The 21,642-nt window shown below is 32.7% G+C and overlaps 3 protein-coding genes across 5 annotated transcripts; 1 reads left to right on the top strand and 2 right to left on the bottom strand.

The window, feature by feature from the left end:
- Positions 1 to 3,023: 3,023 nt before the first annotated feature.
- LOC133829855 (uncharacterized) lies at positions 3,024 to 5,437 on the bottom strand. The gene is made up of 2 exons (XM_062259672.1): positions 4,096 to 5,437; positions 3,024 to 3,984 (listed from the first exon to the last, which is right to left on the bottom strand). The coding sequence occupies exons 1-2, from the start codon at positions 4,889 to 4,891 to the stop codon at positions 3,779 to 3,781; spliced, it is 1,002 nt and encodes a 333-aa protein (XP_062115656.1). The 5' UTR covers positions 4,892 to 5,437; the 3' UTR covers positions 3,024 to 3,778.
- A 4,599-nt stretch (positions 5,438 to 10,036) lies between these two features.
- Positions 10,037 to 15,711, top strand: LOC133829854 (putative disease resistance RPP13-like protein 1). Of its 3 annotated transcripts, XM_062259669.1 has the most exons (6): positions 10,037 to 10,249; positions 10,363 to 10,429; positions 10,531 to 10,596; positions 10,686 to 11,094; positions 11,688 to 14,649; positions 15,475 to 15,711. In XM_062259669.1, exons 3-6 carry the CDS (start codon positions 10,588 to 10,590, stop codon positions 15,479 to 15,481), a joined length of 3,387 nt encoding a protein of 1,128 aa, XP_062115653.1. In that variant the 5' UTR covers positions 10,037 to 10,249; positions 10,363 to 10,429; positions 10,531 to 10,587; the 3' UTR covers positions 15,482 to 15,711. The 3 variants fall into 3 exon arrangements, with proteins under 3 accessions (XP_062115653.1, XP_062115654.1, XP_062115652.1); XM_062259670.1 differs by lacking the exon at positions 10,531 to 10,596; XM_062259668.1 differs by having other exon boundaries at positions 10,037 to 10,429.
- Positions 15,712 to 18,624: 2,913 nt separating this feature from the next.
- LOC133831840 (uncharacterized) lies at positions 18,625 to 19,080 on the bottom strand. The gene has a single exon (XM_062262251.1). The coding sequence runs from the start codon at positions 19,078 to 19,080 to the stop codon at positions 18,625 to 18,627; it is 456 nt and encodes a 151-aa protein (XP_062118235.1).
- Positions 19,081 to 21,642: the final 2,562 nt, after the last annotated feature.

The raw sequence follows: 21,642 nt of genomic DNA, 5'->3' as shown, positions 1-21,642 counted from the left end.
TTAAACTTAGAAAATCTACAAGTACTACTATGAGTGTCCAAATAAATCTCAGTCTGAACAAAAAATCCACAGTCATAAAGATAATGCTATTATTACTATTATACAACTACCTAACTTAGCTAAGTAAAGTTCTTCGACTCTACCACATGACTCTTTAAATACAAAATTTTAATACAGTTCGCGACCGTGAGAATTAGCCAAGAAATAAGTAGTCAGGTATCCTAGGAGTCTGAATGACCATTGGGGTGCTTATGCTCCATTATATAATATGTTGTGTAAACATATTTAGTGTGTGCACACATTACGGTAATTTTTTTTATCTGCATTTTTAAGACATTTTAAATATTATGAATGGTTTTAATTGCGCAAAATTTGCGTTAGTATTTTCGAGTCATTGATTAGTTATACAATAACAAATCAAATATGCTTTTGATAAATTCTACATAATCATATATATTATAAAGATTTACAATCACAAATGGCTGTAGAGATTGATACAATAAAATGAGAAAAGTAGTGATATATATGGATAATTTAGAAGTCAAGTATTATTCTATCCTACTTTATTCTACCCAAATTTACACGTTTGGTTATGTATTAATTTCCTACTTTGTCTCTATTATACATAGACCACATGTAGAAAGATATATAAAAAAAATCAATGACTTTATCACCTATATATAATAGAATTCGAACAAAGTTTTCTTCATTGAAAGTTTGAAACTAGTCAAAATAGTGATAACACGTTTTGGCCTGTTTATGTTTGATCTTTCTTCTTGTTTTTATTCTCCTCAATAGAACGACACTCTTGATAAATATGTGAAGGACCTCCATTAATTAATGACACATCTAGTGAGACCACCTTATCTTATGGGAAAGTGATCAATTAATGACTTTTCTTCTCAGGCACTACTCTCACACCATAATATGCCAATTATTATCATTATTAATTAGGCATGAGCCAACAATTTCTTCTTCTTCTTTTTTTTTTAAGATGAACAATTAATACTAGTATAAATCTTTTAATATAAAAAAACTAGTTGTAATTAAAATTTAACAGCATATTAACCGTTAATAAGATCATCTCTAACAGCATATTAAAATTTAACAGTACTAACAAAATGTCATACTACTGCACATAAATAATGTTAATTTTGCAGCCAAAACCAAGCTATTTGAAAACAATGTAAGTAGAGGACCTAAATGGCATGTCACACTCAACAAAACTATATATAGTCAGAATCATCCATTATCTAAGTATAAGATTAATATATATATAGGATAATTCTTCTATAGGGCTTCACTTTAAGCCTTACCGGTAGGGTTCTCAGTGTTTCTTGACCCGTGAACAGTTTTTAACGCGATTTTTTTTTATGACCGTGTATATTGTAGCTATTTAGAGCATCTTACAAATTTTTAGAAAATTCCGAATAATTTACGGTACCGAAAACTAGGTTCAAATATGTTGTTTTCCACGCGCATAAAAAAAATTAGTCATGCGTGCAACATGTTTGAACCAAGTTTTCGGTACTGTAAACTATTCGGAATTTTCTGAAAATCACGTCGATGCTCTAAATAGCTACAATATATACGGTCATAAAAAAATTGCGCCCAAAACTGTTCAAAGGTCGAGAACACTGAGAGCCCTACCGATAAGACTTACAGTGAAGCCCCTATAAGATAATTCCCCTATATATATAGCATTTTTCAAATCGTTATAGAAATAGTTATTGTCTGTCATTATAAGAATTAAAGTTATCAGTCTTAATAATCAAAATTCAATTAAGATAAGATACTTTAATTATTTGCAAAGTTAGGAAAACATAGCACAGAGCTGGCATATATGTCATTTTCAATATTGGAACCTTGTATTCAACAACATCAAATAAAATATTGAGATGACTTGATTCAAAATCACAGAGCATACGAAAAACCTTGCATAAATGACATAAACAAACATATGGCAGTCACTAAGACATTTTAACAAACACACAATGTGCAGAAATAAGAACTCATACCACAAAAACATAATAAACTACCCACGCAAGCAGGCCACGCTAGTTCAAGTTGGTCAATAGCAGCGGGTCTATTTTTCATCACCAATAAAAATTCAGCATAGACTAATTTTCAAAAATTTATTTTCATTTGAATCAATGAGCTCAAAGGTAAAAATCTCTTCCATAAAATATATTGGTAAAAAAAGAATCCCCGACGGGCTTCTTTATGTAGAAAATTTTCAAACCAAAAGCCAAATATAATTCAGAAAATATCATATAATAGACACTCAATTATTTTTCAGCACTTAAAACCACACATAAAAAATAACACAAATCACCGTAGCGAAGATGGGACTACAAAAGAAGTAGAAAATAAATAAGAAATCTGATTTCAAACAAGTAATAAAAACATTTGCATTAAGAAACTTCTGAAAATATATTGAATCAATTTATCATGTTTGTATCAGTATTCTAAGCATAAAGACATTTCTCAACAAACTAATAAATATAAGTAACACAAATCACCGTAGCAAAAATGAGACTACAAAAGAAGTAGAAAATGAATGAGAAATCTAATTTCAAACAAGTAATATAAAAATTTGCATTAAGAAACTTCAGAAAATATAATGAATCAATTTATCATGTTTGAATCAGTATTCTAAGCATAAAGACATTTCTCAACAAACTAATAAATATAAGTAGGGTACTCTAGTTTATTTATCATGTTTGCTTAACAATTCATACCTTTGTCAAATGAACCAAGAAGCAATAATACATGTTTCAATACAAGAACCCAAATCAAAGTTACTATCTATTCAACACATTACAACTAAGAAGTGTCACACAAGAAGTAAGCTAAGAAGTGTCAACAATCACCATTTAAACAAGAGCATACATACAAGTAAGACAATATTCAACAAATACATTATAAATTTCCATAGTCTCAATTACTATCTCATAAGTTAAAGCTTATTCAATATTCAACAAATACATTAAAAACTAAATATTTTTCCATATAATACTTTATATCAAAACAAAATCAATAAATTAAAATTTTAAGACTAGAACAAGATTTGATTAGAATATTTATTATTATTGATTCCCTTCTTATATTTGGATTTAAGAACACTCAATTAAAAAAATATTTTGTATCAGTAAAGCTTATGGCGTTGCCTGCATCACATCATTCTCATTGCTTCCTCCCAAGGTTTTGAAAGGCGAAATCGCGAGGCGAGGCGTTTTCTCTTAGTACCGCGAGGCGTAAGCCTCGAGGCGCAACGAGGCGTCCGCCTCAACTATAAAAACAAATAAAATTTAAAAAATATAATAAAATTCATAAAATATCCTAAAATTCATGAAATTTCATAAAATTCATAGAATTCATAACAAACAACACATAAGTCCATATCAAAGTCATAAAAGTTCTAGTTATAAGTCTTAAAATCATAAATAAAATGCATTAAATCTCCAAGAACTCTTCACTTTCTTCATCATCACTCTCATGAAATTGTATAGCTCGTCCATCATCTCCATCTTCACTGTCATCTTCTCCTCCTTCAAATTCATCTTCCTCATCCAAATTCACTTCAATTGGTGCTTGATTTCTTTTCCTCTTCCTCGGTGCTAAACTTCCGCCCTCATCCTCAATCTCAATTTCCCCACCAACTTCGATTGCTCTACTATCACCATCCTCTTCATCATTTGGATTGGCTACCCATTCATCATCAGAAGACACATTTTCAACAATCAGAGGATCATCTTCCTCTCTTCGTGATTGTTTCTTAAAAAATTTGTGCTTCAACGTAATTGTTGTACACCAAACTATTCATCTTTTTTGTGCTCAGACGATTTCTTCTCTTTGTGTGCACTTGATTGAACGTACTCCAATTACGTTCACATGCCGATGCTGAACAAGTAAGACCTAGAACTCTTGTTGCAAATGACTTGAGTTCTGGAACTTCATCTCCAAAGTTGTCCCACCATTCAACTATACAAATTAAAGACATGAAAAAAGAAGCAAAGTAATGAATAATTTATTTTATAATATTAATATAAACTATAATAAAACAAAAAATGAGATAAAAGTTTAAGTATTCACCAGGTGGACGTGTTAAGTATAATGTTAAGGATGATCTGAAGCCAAACAATCCTCGCTTGTATTTATACTCATCAAGTTGGGCATCGACCTTCACATATGTTTCTTGGTCCTTGATGAGTCTATCCATGCACTTATACAAACCAGTTTTAATCTCTGGATGCTCGGAAACATTGGGACTCCATCTGAATCGAGGATTCAAGTAATATGCAGTTGCATGCAAGTCGCGATGCAATTGAAACTCCCACTTTTGATCAATGATCTCCCAAATCTCCTTATATGAAGACACGTCTCCATCTAAGTTCTTTGCTATCTTTTCTTTTGCCTCATCCATAGCACCATAAATAAATCTCATTGCCGGTGTCCTCTCACCATCAACTATTCTTAAAACATTCACAAGGGGCTTTGTGGTTTTTATGGAATAAACTACACTAGGCCAAAATGTATTATCATTCATTATGATTTTCTTCAGAGCTTTCCCTTCAGGTTTCTTTGCCCATGCACAACTTGACCATTCTTTTGAAACAAACATCATTTGTAGTGGTTGCTTCAATTGATGCATACTTTCTAAAGTTAGAAAGGCAGTGGCGAATCGTGTGACAGCTGGTCGAAGAAGATCTTTCTTTGCAAATTTTCTTGTTAAACTCAACACCCATTGATGGTTATGGATGAAATTGCTAACTCTCTTTGCTTTAAGCAAAACATTTTTATGTTGTGGCAATTCTCCAATTTTCTCAAGCATCAAATCAATACAATGAGCAGCACATGGAGTCCAATACAAACTTTTTCTCTTCTCCATTAATAATCTTCCAGCGGCCTTGTATGCACTTGCATTATCTGTGATCACCTGAATGACAATATCTTCTCCAATTTCTTCAACAACATCATCAAGCAATTCAAACAATTTTTGTGCATCTTTTACACAATCTGATGCATCAATAGTTTACAAAAAAACAGTCCCATAGGGATTGTTAACTAGAAAATTGATCAGACTCCTATTTCTCATATCTGACCAACCATCTGATAATAACGAAACCCCTGTTCGTTTCCATGTTGCTTTGATCTCATTCACAATTTTGGATGTTGTCTTCTCTTCTTCTTTTAGTATCCAAGTCCTCATTTCATGCATTGTTGGAGCTTTCAATCATCGACCATAATTCCCAACCGAACGCAACATATTGAAATATGATGGGCTTCTTGCACAATTAAATGGAATCCCATTCTCAAAAAAGAATCTCCCAATATCTAAACATACTTGATTTCGATGCTCTTTAGCACTCGTTGGAGTCATTTTTGTGGCAGCGGTATTTTTTTCATTTTCCTCATCTCCTTTATTCTCCATAAATCGATCCATAGGCCCTCTAACACCTCTAGAACTACTGCTAGGACAAGAATTCACACCCTCCAAAGGATTGCCACTACCAAAACCACTAGGTCCATCACCAAAGTAGGATCCACAATCCACCGCCTCATCAAACTTTCGTTGAGAAATAAATTTTGTAGTTTCATAGTCTTTCAAATATTGACTTATCTCATCCTTGACTTCTTTAGGTACTTTAGGACATGGTTTTACATCTTTGTGTGTGCAAGCAAGATGTTCTTTCACTCTCCCCTTAATATCTTTACTACAAAAATTACACTTTAAATACTTGTATCCTTTTTTTCCACCTTTTTCCGGCACTTCTATTTCAACACTATACTTCCAAGCAGGATCTTTTCTACTCATCATTCCCAACTTAAATTCAGCAACTAAAAGCATAAAATAAAATTAAAAATTCAGCAACTTTAAAACAAAAACTAAGGAAATTAAAAAACAAAAAACAGAGAAGATTAAGGAAATTATTTACCTCTCTAAAATAATCAACTTTGACAAAAACTAAGGCTGGTAGCTGCCTTGACTTTGAGAAAAAGAGGTGAAAAAAAAAAAAAACTGAGATGATGGGTGAGAGGAGAGAGCTTCTTGCTTGAAAATGAGAGAAATGAAAAGAGTGTGAGGGAGAGCTTGGATGATGGAGAGAGCCTACTGTGCAGTTGGAGCTTGCTGTGAAGTGTGAGGGAGAGCTTGGTGCTGCCGTGAAGGAGAAAGAAAAGAGAGAAAGATGGGAGATGTTGTATCTGCCGTGAAGGAGAAAGAGAAGAGGGAAATAGGAGAAACTTAGGGTTTTTTTAACTTAAAATCTGATCACTTAAGCCCAAATTTTAAGCCCATTTAATTAAAAAAAAGCCCAAAAAATTATTTTGAAAAAGGCCCCACGGTTTGAGGCAATAAATCAGCCATAAAAAATCAAGACCATGAGGCGTACGCCTCGGACCGCCTCAGCCCACCTCGCCTCGTACGCCTCAAACGTTTTTTAAAACCATGCTTCCTCCATCTTCTATTTAAGAGAGATATATGGCTTGGACTAACTAAGAGCAAAGGCTAACAGAATGAAAGTCTGCAGCAAAACAAAAACTGCAAACAACATAATAACACTAAATTGCAAACAAGATAGGTCCACAGATTAAACTAACCATACATAACATAAACTGAAACATAACCACAGAAAGGCAACAACAAGCACCCAGCACACCTCCACAAATGCAGAGAAGGGTTAATAGTTTCAACAGAACATATATACTCTGATTCGACATAATTGAATACATTAATTAATTCATCATTAAAATATTCAAGAATTCGTGTATATTTAAGTAGTGTTGTTATTATCTTGTCTGTTTGTAGAACCTGAGAAATAACAAAGGCAAGGCATATATTGGGGTGCAAAATCACAACACATTCTATATTTCTATTCCTCTACCATTCACACTTGGGTCATGCCAAACAATGTTTTCAGGCTAATCTTTTAGCTTATTTTAGGAAATCATAAATCTTAAGTCATACAAAAATATAAATCAATTATACTTTGTATATTTTAGATGAGTAAAACTAATTGAGTTAAAAAAAATCGTACATATATATATCATGAATGAGCGTTGTTAGATTTAATGACCCAAAAGATAAAAAAATGCGAAAACACAAGAGATGGTATTGTACCATTGGTTTTACATTTATTGGTTGGTTCCTAAAACTACAATCACAACAGAGTTAAACAATAAGTAGAGTCTAATGAGAAAAAAAAACAACAATATGATACTTCTGCTATCAATGAGCCAATTGTATATGTAACAAGATATATTGTTATAAAGAAACATTGCCCATGAGACGAAATTGAATTGGCCATTAAAAGTGGCCTTTTTATTCTTAAACGATAATAAAAAAAAACAAGTCATACACAAACAAGAAATTTTACCATGGAATCACAAAGCAAAATTAATTATTTTCTAAATTAAAAATCATCAACGCTTACAAAACCCATGATGAATAATAGAGTGAAGCAAAACTAAACGATACCCAAAACAAAATTCATCATATAATAGAATATATACATACCAACTTAAGGGAGTAATGGATAAAGATCTGAGATAAAAACTGTAGAAACATACCCACCGAAAGAAGAAGCCAAGAGGTATATGCCTATGTGCTTGTGAGTGGGGATTTAGTAGGCGACAACTGTTGAACCAATTTTAGGTGAGACTATTATTGAAATTACATTAGGACGAGTAGAGCTTTAGGTTCGACTGTCAGGTATTAAAGAAGAAAGCCCTAATTTCATGGAGGAGAAGAGCTACAAGTACGGTGTTGAAGCGAGAAAGAGGAAAAGAAGAAAGGGATCTCTCTTAGTGAAGCGTATGGGTGTTTACTGTTTAGTAAAGTGTATAGGCGGGAATGTATTATTAAATTAAAAAATATTATACTTTAGTACTTTATTTTTTACTCAACCATGTTTTTACTTTCAAAATATATTGAATAATGGTGCGGAGAGTGATACTCATTTTGGATACGACACGATAATACGATTATGACATGATTAATATGTCATGATACAATATGAAATTAACACAATTAATCATAATTGTATATGAAATAATCATAAAACCTATGATAATTATTCGACTTATCGTGTTGACATGATTATTAAACGGGTCAACACGATTATGACACGACATTATTAAAGCAAACACGAACACGTACAACACGATTATTAAACATGTCAAAAACTTAAATACGAACACGATTATTAAACGTGTCACTCAAACCCATTTATTTTCGTATCGTATCGTGTCATGCCATTATGTCATGACCCAAATTGCCACCCCTACACCTGGAGTTATATATTGTAGCAAGATGTAATCTCATCCATCCATTGTATAAGAAGAACCACATTTTGCTTTCCAAAGTTTAATTTATGTCGTTTCTAAAAGAGCAGTATCCTCTTCCTTCAATTTTTTCTTCGATAAAACAATATCATGGTACGCAGTAGATATCATGGTACGCAGTAGGCCAGACTAAGGCCATAGGGACATATTGACTCACTCAATGCTTTATCATCATCTTGTACTTGCCTAACTTTTATTTTTTTGAGAAGAGAAAAAGTACATGGTTTTGGAACTATAGTAGTGGCTGCTGGATTTCATACAAGTCGAGGCATATTCACACCAAGCCTAGGAAGCAGCCCTCAACAAAGTCCACACTATATTCACAAGTTGGCATGAATCATGAAATGGCTGAATATATATTGACTGTTTATTGAAGATGATATGGTTAAGACTTCAGACACAATTATAGCTTGGCTCATATTCATTTGTCTATAGTCCACCACCTTGAAAAGAGTGACCACATAAAAAAGCCAAATGCTGGGACAAATTCCAATTTAAGTCCAAGTGTCACACTTTCTTGCACACTAGGCTAGGTAAATACCTCTATTTTTTATATGTAATTTAGTTCGAGTAGCACTGTAAGATTTTAATATTTTAAGCAACGTGTTACTTAATTTTATTTAAAAAATATTATTTTATTTTTATTATATTTTTAATTATTATATATTATAAAAGAATAATATAAATATATATTTAAAAAATAAAGCATAAAAATAAAATAAATAAAAAACCATTAAGCCAAAAAAAAATTTAAATACACACTTTTTATATATAAAAATATGTGTATTTTAATTTTAAAATTAAATAATTTTCTTTTAGAAAAAATACATATGAATTTTAATTTAATAAAATATTAAAAAACTCTAAACTAAAATTATAACGTGTCACTGCTAATATTAAAAATGTAGACGCTAATAATATTTTTAATTAAAAAAATTATACGAAGTGATATCAATAATGAACATATTTTGTAGCTACTTTTAGGCGCCACTAATATGGTGATGTTTGGTAACCATTAAAAAAAACAGTTTTTTATTTAATTAATTAAAAATTTGATAATTAAACATAAAATAGTGTTTGGTAACTCTATTTTTATTTTTTATTTTTTTAAATTTTAAACAAAATTTATTAAATTTTGAAAATAGAAAATTTTCACTTTCAAAAATTTTTTAAATTGTTTTCAACTTTTAATTTTTTTTTCTTCTCTTCTTCAAATCACCAACTCATTTTATATTGCTAAACAAAACATAAAAATAAAAGTTATTAAACACATTTATTATTTTTTATTTTTAAAAACAAAAAACAAAAATAGTTATCAAACATATTTTTATTTTTTAAAAATAAAAAACAAAAATAAAAATAATATTTCTATTTTTGTATTTAAAAAATTTAAAAACAAAAATTTTACCAAACATAACCTATATTATCACTCATAAAAATCATTTTTGTTGAAGTAGTATATTATTCAACACTCGTTGGAAGTGTTCTAAAAGAAAAATATGGCTTTGGAACTACTATAGTGGCTGGTGGCGTTGGTCATAATCCACATAAATGGATTTAAAGTCAAGGCAGTGGTTGCTGTTGGGGCCTAGCTAGCCTAGAAATCAGCCCTCAACAAATTCCACAATTCACACCAACTTAACATGAATAATGAAATGGTTGAATATATTCACACTTAATTTATTGAAAATTAGGATTAGGACCAGAGAGATAATCTCATATTCATTCTGGTATTCGATTGCTTCATCTCCAATTTGCTTATTATATTCCCGTCCTTAAAAAAGCTTCAGTCAACACTATTGACTAACTTGTATAATATCTATATATATATATATATATATGCCAACAATTCTATGCTGCCAACTATGGAGTTTTGGAAGGTTATTACAAGAAATCTTATGAGGTAATAAGAGCTCTTAATTAATTAAAACTCTTCAATTTTTTTAGTTTTGGTCTGTGCAGCCATGAGATTTAACATATATATGTGTGTGTGTGGCATGTTATGTTTGGAGGTAGATAACATTCTGGGGAATTTCTTGAAGGGTGATTTAAGGTTTTTGATGGAGTAAGGAAGCTTCTTAAGGTAATTAATAAAAATCTTAGTAGGATTATTTATATTTCGCTCTTGCATATATTTATTTAAAGTAAAAATGTAACAAGGTTTTAAGATATATTATATTTCAGGCTCAATGATGGTAATAAAGGTGAAAAATCTTTATTAAAGAGATAAGGTTAATTAGGATGAGAGAGGTAATAATTAACTGGTAATCATATAGTTGCTGAATATATATATGTGCTTAATCTCCACACATTTTTTTAACTGTTTTATCTTTTAATAGAATAACATGGCGTTGGAACTGGTTGGTGGAGCATTGCTCAGTGTTGCACTTGACAAGCTTTTTGAAAAGTTGACTTCTCCAGCCTTTGTCAACTTCATCAGTGGAAAGAAAACCATTGACGACGATTACCTGCTTAAGGAGTTGAAAATGAAGTTGAGGAGAGCTCGTGTGCTGCTCAATGATGCTGAAGAGAGACAACTTGAGGAGGAAGCTGTGAGGGAATGGCTGGATGAACTTAAAGATGTCATTTACAAAGCACAGGACTTGGTGGACGACATCGACCATGAACTCCTATCCATGAGTTTGGAACGTGACCATAAATCCAAAACTAAAACCAATTTCCGAAAGAATATCAAGACCAAGGTCTTCTCATCCTTTTCAAAACTTGACAAAACTACTGCTGTTAAAGGTGAGATATAAAACTGATGGTTTTTTTTATTTGGGACAGAGAAAATAATGATGAGTAGTAGTAGTCGTTAGAGTAAGTATGATGGGTTAGGATATTATAGTTGATGTTGTTGAGTGGACGAGTGATGGAATTTGGGGAGTTTGGAGGAGTAAGTTTTGTGTTTTAGAGTGTAGAGTATAGTAGAAAGTAGTAGAGTTTTATGGATAGTTTGTTGTTTGTAGTTATACCATTTACTAGCTATGATAGGGTATTTATAGTAGGGCTAGAATTATTTATTTTAGATTTGTGTAATGTATTTGATTCACAAATACAATTTTTAGACTAATCTACACGATTAAGAGTCTAGACTATTCTTGTTTAACAAGCATATAGTTTTTTGATTACAGAATATTTTAGAAAATATCTTTGAAGTTTTTCTATTGTACAAATATCTAGAAAATTCTAAAATATTATAAAGTTTTAAAAAAATGTGTAACATACAAAAAAAAATATATATATATATAAACTTAAATAATGTGTACTGATACTCAAAACTAGATATTTCTTTTCATATATAGTGTTACATGATATAAAATTAAACTACATATGTACAGGTGAGATAACCAAGATCTTGAAGGATCTGACACTTCTTTTAGAAAATGATGTTGGTCGTGATTTGAAAGTGTTTGAAGAAACTAGTACCAGTGGAGCTTCTTCCAGAATTCGAGTTACTCCTTGGCCAGAAAAAAACCAAGTTCATGGAAGGGATGATGATAAAGATAAGATAATTGAGCTATTGTTGTCAAATAATATTTGGGGGAGTAAGATAGGTGTGCTTCCCATAGTGGGTATGGGTGGCCTTGGCAAGACCACCCTAGCTCAGCTTATCTACGATGATAACAGATTCGAAGAACAAGGTTTTCAATACAAAGCATGGGTTACTGTATCAACAGATTTTGATGCTTTCAGAATAATGAGGATTATATTGCAACAAATCAATCCAAGCGGTAGAGATGACTACTTCGACGAACCAACAATACTTCAACGTTCGTTGAATGAAGCTCTTAAAGGTAAGAAATTTCTCATTGTGCTTGACGATGTTTGGGATGAGGATTACAACAATTGGAGTGTAATATGGAGCACATTTGGATTTGGAGAGTGTTCCAGCAGAATCATCGTGACTACTCGCAGCAAAAAAGTTGCATCGAATGTAAAAACTATGCCAATCTATGAATTGCAACTATTAGAAGATGAGCATTGTTGGAAAATATTTGTGGAGCATGCCTTTGGTGGAGACTCAAATGCAGACCAGTTCTTGGAAGAAATAGGTAGAAAACTTGTTGACAAATGTGGAGGAATCCCATTGGCTATAACATCTCTTGGTGGTCTTTTGAGGTCTGAAAATGATCCAAAACATTGGGAAGGAATTCTAAACAACCATGCATGGAAGACAAACAAAATTCTTCCATCTTTATGGTTAAGCTATCGTTACTTACCTTCGCCTTTGAAACAATGCTTTACTTATTGCTCTGTGTTTCCCAAAGATTATGAATTTGAGAAGAAGGAAATGATCTTACTATGGATGGCAGAAGGCTATCTGCAATGTGATCAGAAACAAAAGCAAATGGAAGAAATTGGAGAGGAGTATTTCAATAACCTTATATCAAGGTCATTATTTCAAAGATCAAGAAAGCCTTATGGGGAAAGATTTGTCGTGCATGATCTTGTACATGATTTAGCTATGTTTATATCAAGAGAGTTTTGCTTGGCATTAGATGACAACAACAAATCGAAGCTTTTTTCGAGGAAGATTCATCACTTATCATTCGCACTAGTCCCAGACCATTATGATCATCATGAGTCCTTGAAGACATGTCTCTGCAAAGCCAAAAATCTACGCACCTTCATAGGACAAGGACAAGGACACTTAAATTTCATACCTTCATATGATGGTGTGGTCAAAGAATTGATAGCAACAAAAAGCCATTTGAGAGTATTCTGCTTGTGTATGTCATCCTTGCACAATTCAATAGCGAATGATCTAAAACATGTAAGGTATTTGAACTTATCCCATAGTCATATTAGAGAGATACCATGTTCGCTTTGCACTATGTACAATTTGCAGACATTGTTATTGTCACATTGTGGAAATCTCAATAGGCTTCCAAAGGACATGGGAAGACTAGTCAATTTGCGCCATCTTGAAACTACTGGGTCCGGTCTAGTGGAGATGCCCCCACAAATGGGTAATTTGAAACAGTTGCAAACATTAACTGATTTCATTCTGAGTGACACTGATCATGGTTCTGGCATTAGAGAGTTAGTAGAGTTGCAACATTTGGGTGGCCATCTTTGCATTTCAGGGCTTCAAAATGTGACTGATGTTGATGACATTGTAAGAGTAAATTTGAGGAGCAGGAAGAAGCTTAGTGATCTATGTTTCGAATGGAAATGTGATACTACATGCACAAGAAGAGAGCAATTTGGAAAGGTACTTGAAGCACTTGAACCACACAGAAACTTAGAGAAACTAACCATTAGATATTACCCAGGTTCAAGTTTTCCAAGATGGGTTGGAGATTCTCAATATTCAAGAATAATTTCAGTAGACCTGTGTGGTAATAAGAGCTGTGTTTTCTTACCACCGCTGGGGCAGTTACCTTTTCTTAAAGCTCTTAAGCTCAAAGGGTTCGATGAGGTGGAGAGCATGGGGGCTGAAGTTTATTATGGCAATAATTCTTTTGGTGCTATAGCTCCATTTCAAAGTTTGGAAAGGTTGAGCATTGAGAAGATGGCGAAATTGAAGAAGTGGTTATTTGTTGGAGATGATGAGAAAGAAGGTGGATGTTTCCCTCGTTTGAAACGTCTTTGGTTGTTTCATTGTCCAAACACAACTGACTACTTACTACCCGATGGCCATGAAATAGAATCTCTCCAAATTGAAGATAGCTACAAATTAATGGAATATCTTCCTTTGAACCGCTACCCAAGGCTTGAATGGCTTTGTTTATGGGATTGTGATTTCGTAAAGTCACTACCATTACAAAACTTCCCAAGCCTTAAATGGCTTTTCTTGAATGAATGTGATCACTTGGAATCCCTTATCGTTCCACCAAAAATAGAAGTTCTGTCTGAAGGAGGACTAGTCTCAAAATTAGAATTGCTTAAAATTGATAAATGCAACAAAGTCTTGGCACAACATGCACAGTGGGATTTGGAAGGACTAAAGTCTCTCAAGTCTTTAGTGGTAAAGAATTGTGATGTGGTATTGGATTCATTCCCAGGAGGATCTCTTCCTTTCTCTTTGACTAGCTTGGAACTTGATTCTCTTAGCTGCCTTCGGAGCTTGAATGAAAATACGTTTCAAAAGCTCACATGCCTTGAGAGTTTAACGATTCGCCATTGCAGTGAGCTTCATAATATTCCAGAACAAGGATTGCAGTGTCTCAGTTGTCTTCAATCCTTGGTCATACGGAATTGTGGTGTACTTGAACGAAGATACCAAAGAGGGAAAGGGGAAGGCTGGGATAAGATCTCCCACATTCCCCACATAAGCATTTACGGAATGACAATTATGTGAGTAATCTATTATTATATTCCTATTCTCTTAATTATTTAGTGAACTTTTTTTTTCTTACCTTAATTCATCTTATTTGAATTGTAGAGTTGGATAATATTTGATTTGCAATATTGATTATACCTTATCAATTATGAATTATCACATTTGATTTGCAATATTGATTATACCTTATCAATTATGAATTATCACATTTAATTTGCAATATTGATTATACCTTATCAATTATGAATTATCATCTTATTTAATAAAGGTTAACTATTTGTTTGGATACTGTGTTTTGTAAAATAGTTCAAATAGAATCCTAAACTCGATTTTGTTCAAAGTTTTCTGAGCTAAAATTACAAATAATTCACCGAACTAACTATTTAAAACAAAAACAAAATCATTTTGCCTAACAACTGTGTTATTATATTCAATATTTACTCCATTAAAATTTGGTTTAAGGATTTATTTGAACCATTTTACAAAATACAAGGTCTGAAAATGAATTTGTCAAAACACTCTAATCAATTCTATTTTATATTCCATTAGACATTAGGGGTATGTTTGGTGACTGTATAAGAGTTAAAAAGATTATGGAGTTTGTTTGTTTAATTTTCTTGTTTGGTGGTGCAAAATCCTAAAATTGGGTATCTTTGAAGACAATTTGTTCTTACTCAAAAGTTGTCACAACAATTGTCATGACAAATGTGCACCTCATTTCATTCCTTACTTCTTTGTATTTCATTGTAGTTCTTGAGAGGTTTTTCTTTGTGAGATTAAAAGTGTACCTTCTTAATCTTATGTGAGGTTACTGAGTAGCAACATTTTTTGTAAATCAGTTCATGACTCGTTTAAAGGCTATCTTCGAGAGGAAGAAGGCTTCCCTTCGAAAGAAGACTCATCGCCAACCATTGAAAGGAGTTCAAATAGAAAGCTAATATTGAAGAAGCTGGATTAGTATGTGGTGTAACCTCATTAGAAGTTTATATTAGTTGTTTCTTTCCTCTGTATTTTGGCTCTTATAAATACCTGGTGTGCTGTTACTTTCTAATTCAATAAAAAAACATATTCGTTTATTCTTCTTCTCAAAAAATAGTTCCATTATGCTCTTCTCATATGTACATTATAACTAGCAATGCTAAAAGTGACTTTATCTACTGTCATCGAGTCATGACAAGTATTATTGTGAATGGCAGAAGGATTTTTTTTTGTTTTTGTTTTGGAAAACTAACCAATTACTAGAAAAGAGATTGGAAGAAGTTGGTGAGGAGTATTTCAGTGTCGAAATTCATCAGTTTGAAAGTAAATGATAATTTCTAAACTAATTAGATAGAGCTTCTCACAAATAAGATCAGTCACCATGAATTGGATTAGAACGGGGCAGAAGATACTATGAAAATCCAACTAAAAACAACACAATCCAATTACAATTAAAATATATAAATATATATATTATTTATATATATCATGTTAATTATAAACGTATTTAATTTTTAATATTCATTCTTAGTTTTTAGCACTTTGAAAATGTTATTGTTGATATTTTCATATTATGTTATTATAGCACTTTAGTTATTAATTTTGAGACATTAGTAATAAAAATTTAATGGACTTAATGTTATAAACTTAATATTTTAAGGACTAAGTGTAGCAATTATAAATATTTAATTTACTGCATAATGTCTAATTTTTTTGTAAGTTTTTTTCAATTACAATTGGATTTGATAGAATTTTAAGATCAAACCGAATTGGACTGGATTTTAAGATAATGATTTCCAACTTTCAACATGACAAAAAAGTTAATCCGATGGGATCGGCACCCTGCTTCGGAATATTCAAGAACAAGTGTTGCAGTCCCTCAGTTGTGTTCACCTCTTTGACTATAGAGAATTGTGGATATAGTTGAATCACGATACCAAAAAGAGAAGGGGGAGACTGGGATAAAATCACCCACATTTCCCACCTGTACATTAATGGAAGTACTACGTGTATATATATACAACCTGAGTATGTACATGATATTGTGAGTGTAATGTTTATTATCTTTACGAAAACATTCTGTGTGAATCTTCAATACAATTCTGTGAATCTTTTAATTATATTATAGTTATTATTATAATATTTGCAGATGTAAGACAAATTGCGATGAGAATCTGGCACGAGAGTATAGAGGTTGTTTAATTTATATTTTCGGTGCCAATGCAAAAAAGAGAGCATTTTAGTAGACATATAAACATATTCTAAAATAAAAGTTGCATAAGCTAACAAACGTTTCAGCACGACTTGAATTGACTATCATTATAACAGAACAATGATTGGTTTAGTTTGATGAGAGTGCAGTGAAAAATACTTTAAAAACAGTATGAACATGTTTGACAAGTCGGCTGTGATTGTTCAGCTAATATAATTAAGCAAACATCTTCTTAGTCCTAACATTTAACAAATCCACAAAAATCCAACCTTATCAAATAACAAAACGTATCCAGAGAGAGTGCTCAAAGAATAGATTAAGGAACATTATGCAGAACTATCAGAACACAAACTCCTATTTATTCTTCTGGTAAAGAGAGTGACCTTGATCAACACTGATGGTAGAGCTGATGGCTGAAGCTTTTCTCACTGTTTTGATTGACAAACTGTTTGAAAACTTGAATTCTCAAGTCTCAACTTACACATTGCCTATTAATTGGTCACTGGTCAAGGTAAGTATTTCTATTTTGACCATTGTCTTTTCATGAAAAAGAAACGTCATTTAATTTAGTATAAATTTTGTGTTTTATGTTATTTTCACAAGATTAAACTAACGAAATTATAGTAAATACTACAGGCCCGAAGAAGATGATGAATGAAGACTACTCCAGAGAAAATTAAGGATGGAGAGGAGACCATCTCTGCTTTTGAGATGTTTACAATATTTCACTCTCTGCAACCATGCTTGTCCAGTGCATGTATGAGTTCTAACTACACAATAAAAAACAAACAAATGATATGTAAAATCATTTTTAAATACTGACTTGAATGTGAGCAAGGTGGTGAGCTCGTTATTAGTGTTAAATGTAGTTATAATAGTTTGCTCATTAATAATAGGGTTTATATCTTTTTTGATTCTGTGTTTTTTCTCATTATCTGTTTGGACCCTGTATTTTGACAAATTACTTTTTGGACCCTGTGTTTTGTAAAATGGTTAAAATAGAACCCTAAACTCGATTTTGGTCAATGTTTTTTCAACTAAAATCACAAATAATTTACCAAACTAATAATTCAGAATAAAAATAAAATCATTCTGCTTAAAAATTGTGTTGTTATATTTAATTTTTTCTTCATCAAAATTGAGTTTAAGATTCTATTTTAATCATTTTATAAAATATAGGATCCAAAAAGTAATTTGTCAAAACACAGGGTCTAAACAGGTAATGAGACAAAACACAGGATCCAAAAAGGTATAAACCCTTAATAATAAGCTGTTGAGAAGCAGTGTAATTTTTTATTGATTGAATAGCTTTAGAAAAAAATAAAAAGTACAACAATTAAATTCGTAGGCATGATAAATTTAGGCTGCAAATTTGTTACTTACACTTTAATCCAACTAGTCAAGTTTAGTGGTTATTTATACACAATTGCATTAATAGTTTTTAAAGGCTATATATCAAAAGACCAGACCTCTAAACATTTCTCTAACATTTGAAGCATGCTTCGAATATCACAACCAGTTGTTAAGAATTTCCCATTTTGTATCATGGTCAGTTTATTTGGTTCAAGCAAAAAATCAATATTTTGATCAATTTTAACTCTGCTGTAAAAACTTGTTCTTTGTGCACAATGTACTCAATTTTCAGAAAACTGAGCATCACTGTTTTTCAACATATTCAACAAAACAGAAAGAATACCTGAGCTAAAAGAAAACAACACATTCAGAAAGGAAATCCCAGGTTGCAGTTCTTCTTTGAGGTCACTGCCAAATGCTTAATCTCTTTAGCATTTAAGTAAAACTAAATTAACTCATCAGCAACATCCTTGGGCTGACAATTCACAAATGCCTTGAGAAATCTCTTCTCTGTCATTCTTAATGCCCTCGACATGTTGGATCCTTTAATATGCAATTCCAAAGCCATGTCCTTCATCTTCTCTGCAAGAAGAAACCGCGGTTTCAAAACAGCTTCTAGGTTACAATACAACAAGTTTGGATGATCAAGGACAACTCCAGCTGGAATCTTCATTGTGCCTAGAATGAATGTCATGTTTCTCTGAACTTTGTCCACTGATAGTGTCAACAATAGAGGAGAACAGCCCAAAAGCCTAAAAACCTCTTCCTCGCTAAACCCAAATTTCTCAAGGTTTGCGACCTTACTACGAATTGTTTCAAGGCGAGAGACACTGATGAGGGTGACAATGTACTTGTACATCTTGGACTTGTGGGAAATCCCAGTTTTGTGTATGTATTCCATCTTCTCGTCATTAAATGAAGTTCGCGGGATTAAGGAGAGAACCAGCCGCCCAAAGCTCCATTAAAGGGGTTTATTTCAGAATTTCTTTGAGCTGAATCATCAAGAAGAGAAGAGGAAAGAGAAGGAAGCTAGATGAAGAAGAGGATTAAGAGTTAGAAGACAAGAAGAGAATATCTCTATCAACTTGGCTTGTTTTTCTAAACTCAACTTTCATATAATTATATTTTCTTTTTCTTCCTTCCTTGAACTCTTGAGATAATGCTGAATATTTATTGTGGTGATTTGGGTATTTTTACTATGACTTAAGTTATTTGTGTTAGGGATATTGATGAACCCTAATTTGCAATTGCCCCCAAATTGTTGACTATTTTATGAAATTTTTCTCTTGTTCAATTGAGCTATTTTATTATGCAAATCTCTTACTTGAGAATGATCAACTTATGTGAGAGACAAGCTAGTTTTAATTCCGGAAGGGTAAAAATTAGTGGAAATGCTTGATTGATGCATGTTGATACTTTTGTATTGATTAGTGAATAACTTAGGAATAGTTTATTCACCTTGCAAACTTGAAGGATTGATGCTAGGAATTATGTTCTTGAAATTAAATTTAGCATAGGAATATGTGAATCTAATTGATGGAATTTTAACATGAGCATTTGGAAAAATGGCATGTGCATTAAATTGGGAATCCTAGTTACAAGAGAACTTTGCTATGAACTTTGTTGCAACATCAGGGGAAAAACTACAAATTAGGGGGATTTGATATGCCTAACTTTTATCATCATAGTAATCGCAATTTGTTATTTTCCAGCTTTATTGTTAAACGCCTAAATTAATTATCTTGTTTAGTTCTTTTTTGTCCTTTAGTTAATTTGATTAATCATTAAAAAAAAAGGGATAATTAATTGCACCCCAAATTGTTTGATGATGATTTTTACAATACTTGTTTGGCAATCCTTGAGGAGACGATAAAAATTACTTTCATTATATTACTTGTTCAACGATTGTGTACACTTGCACACACTTAGGAAAATCCGCAACAGTAGTTACTCTTTTTGTGAATAAAATAAATGGCTTTAAATGCCTATAATCAAATATAAAAGGAAACGTCCCCTGAAGACCAGGGGATGTATAACTGACCAAATAATATCCCACGATTCTAGGGGATTTACAATAATGAATGAGGATTACATCTTGTATTTACAATACTTATAGATATTCAGGGTGGTTATCATGTATCTCTAAGGCTTTAGCTTCCCAGGTTTCCCGTCATCTTTCGAGCTAGAGACATCTCCCGAGGTCATGTGGCTTTCGAGATCGTCTGTGCATCGGGCTCGGGACCTCTGATCCGAGGTCATCCCTGAAGATGAATGCGTCCCCGGAGCTACCTTTCAAGATCATGAACACTCCGAGGTCACCATATCTGAGGTCGTCTATGTCTTGCAGGCTCGATATTTAATCCTGGAGCATACTTCCAACCTTATGAGTCCACTTGTTTGTGAATCCAACTTTCGAGGTCATATTTAACATAGCTCGAAATATGGGTATAACATCTTGCCCCCTCAAAAGTATTTGTTCGAATCCTAAGAGAATGAAACTTTTGAACTACTTTCTTTGAGAACTGTACCGTCACACTTTTGAAAATGGACACGTGTCAGCTGGGTATTGCTCATTTTTGGTACTTGAGTACCTTGAAAACATGCCCACGATCATCCGTCTGCCACCTTTTCGGCGCCATCTTGTCATTGATCCCCATCCGTCCGATCTAGCAAGGATTTCATTCAACACCCCGGATTAATCCCCCTTTTTCCATCTATATATACGAGACCCCACTCTTCATCTTCTTTTTTACCTTCGTTCACCAAAAGCAAGAAAAGAAGAAAAACGAAACCAAAGACCTCTCTATAAAGTTTCTATTCTGTGCATGTTTTCTCAGCCAAAGAAACAAAGAAACCCTGGTTTGTTCGAGTCTGTGAGTTCTTATTTGCAACCTCTTCTTCGATCGACAATCTCTCTGCAATCGCCATTATTGTGTAAGTATGCAATCTTTGTTTTCCATTTTGTTAGTTTTTATCCATGCTATTCTTGCTGTGTATGTGTATATACTAGTTTACATCCTTAGCATAATATGATAGGAAGTTTTGATCCGATAGGCTCTTATGCCTTTTGGACTTCCATACTGGATTTACATCACTGGCTTATACCCAGTTTTCATGTTTGAGTGAGGCTCCAATTTTCTGGGTTTTGAAATTTTAGGAGACGTTTCTTGTACACCAAGATTTCGGGTAAAAAACATGGGCCTTGAAAAATGCACGAAACCCAAGGCTGCCTTTTCTGGTTAACCGCCACTCTTTTTTCCCTTGATTTTCGGGATTTTCAAAAAAAAATATCCACTGTCCTTCCTTTCCCGTGGAACGCACGTCCTGACTCTTCAATAAGGGCCTTAATATGTAGCTTGTTTTGTTCCTAAACCCCGAGCTCGTAACTTCGAGCTCGCAATTCTTGCATGCATGGCCCTCACCATTTTTTCTTTCTCGCTAGATGTCACAGAATCTGGAAAGA

The sequence above is a fragment of the Humulus lupulus genome, chromosome 4 (genome assembly GCF_963169125.1).
Source record: "Humulus lupulus chromosome 4, drHumLupu1.1, whole genome shotgun sequence".
NCBI lineage: Eukaryota > Viridiplantae > Streptophyta > Magnoliopsida > Rosales > Cannabaceae > Humulus > Humulus lupulus.
The sequence above is the reverse complement of the archived record's forward strand: the minus strand, read 5'-3'. Positions and strand labels throughout refer to the sequence as shown.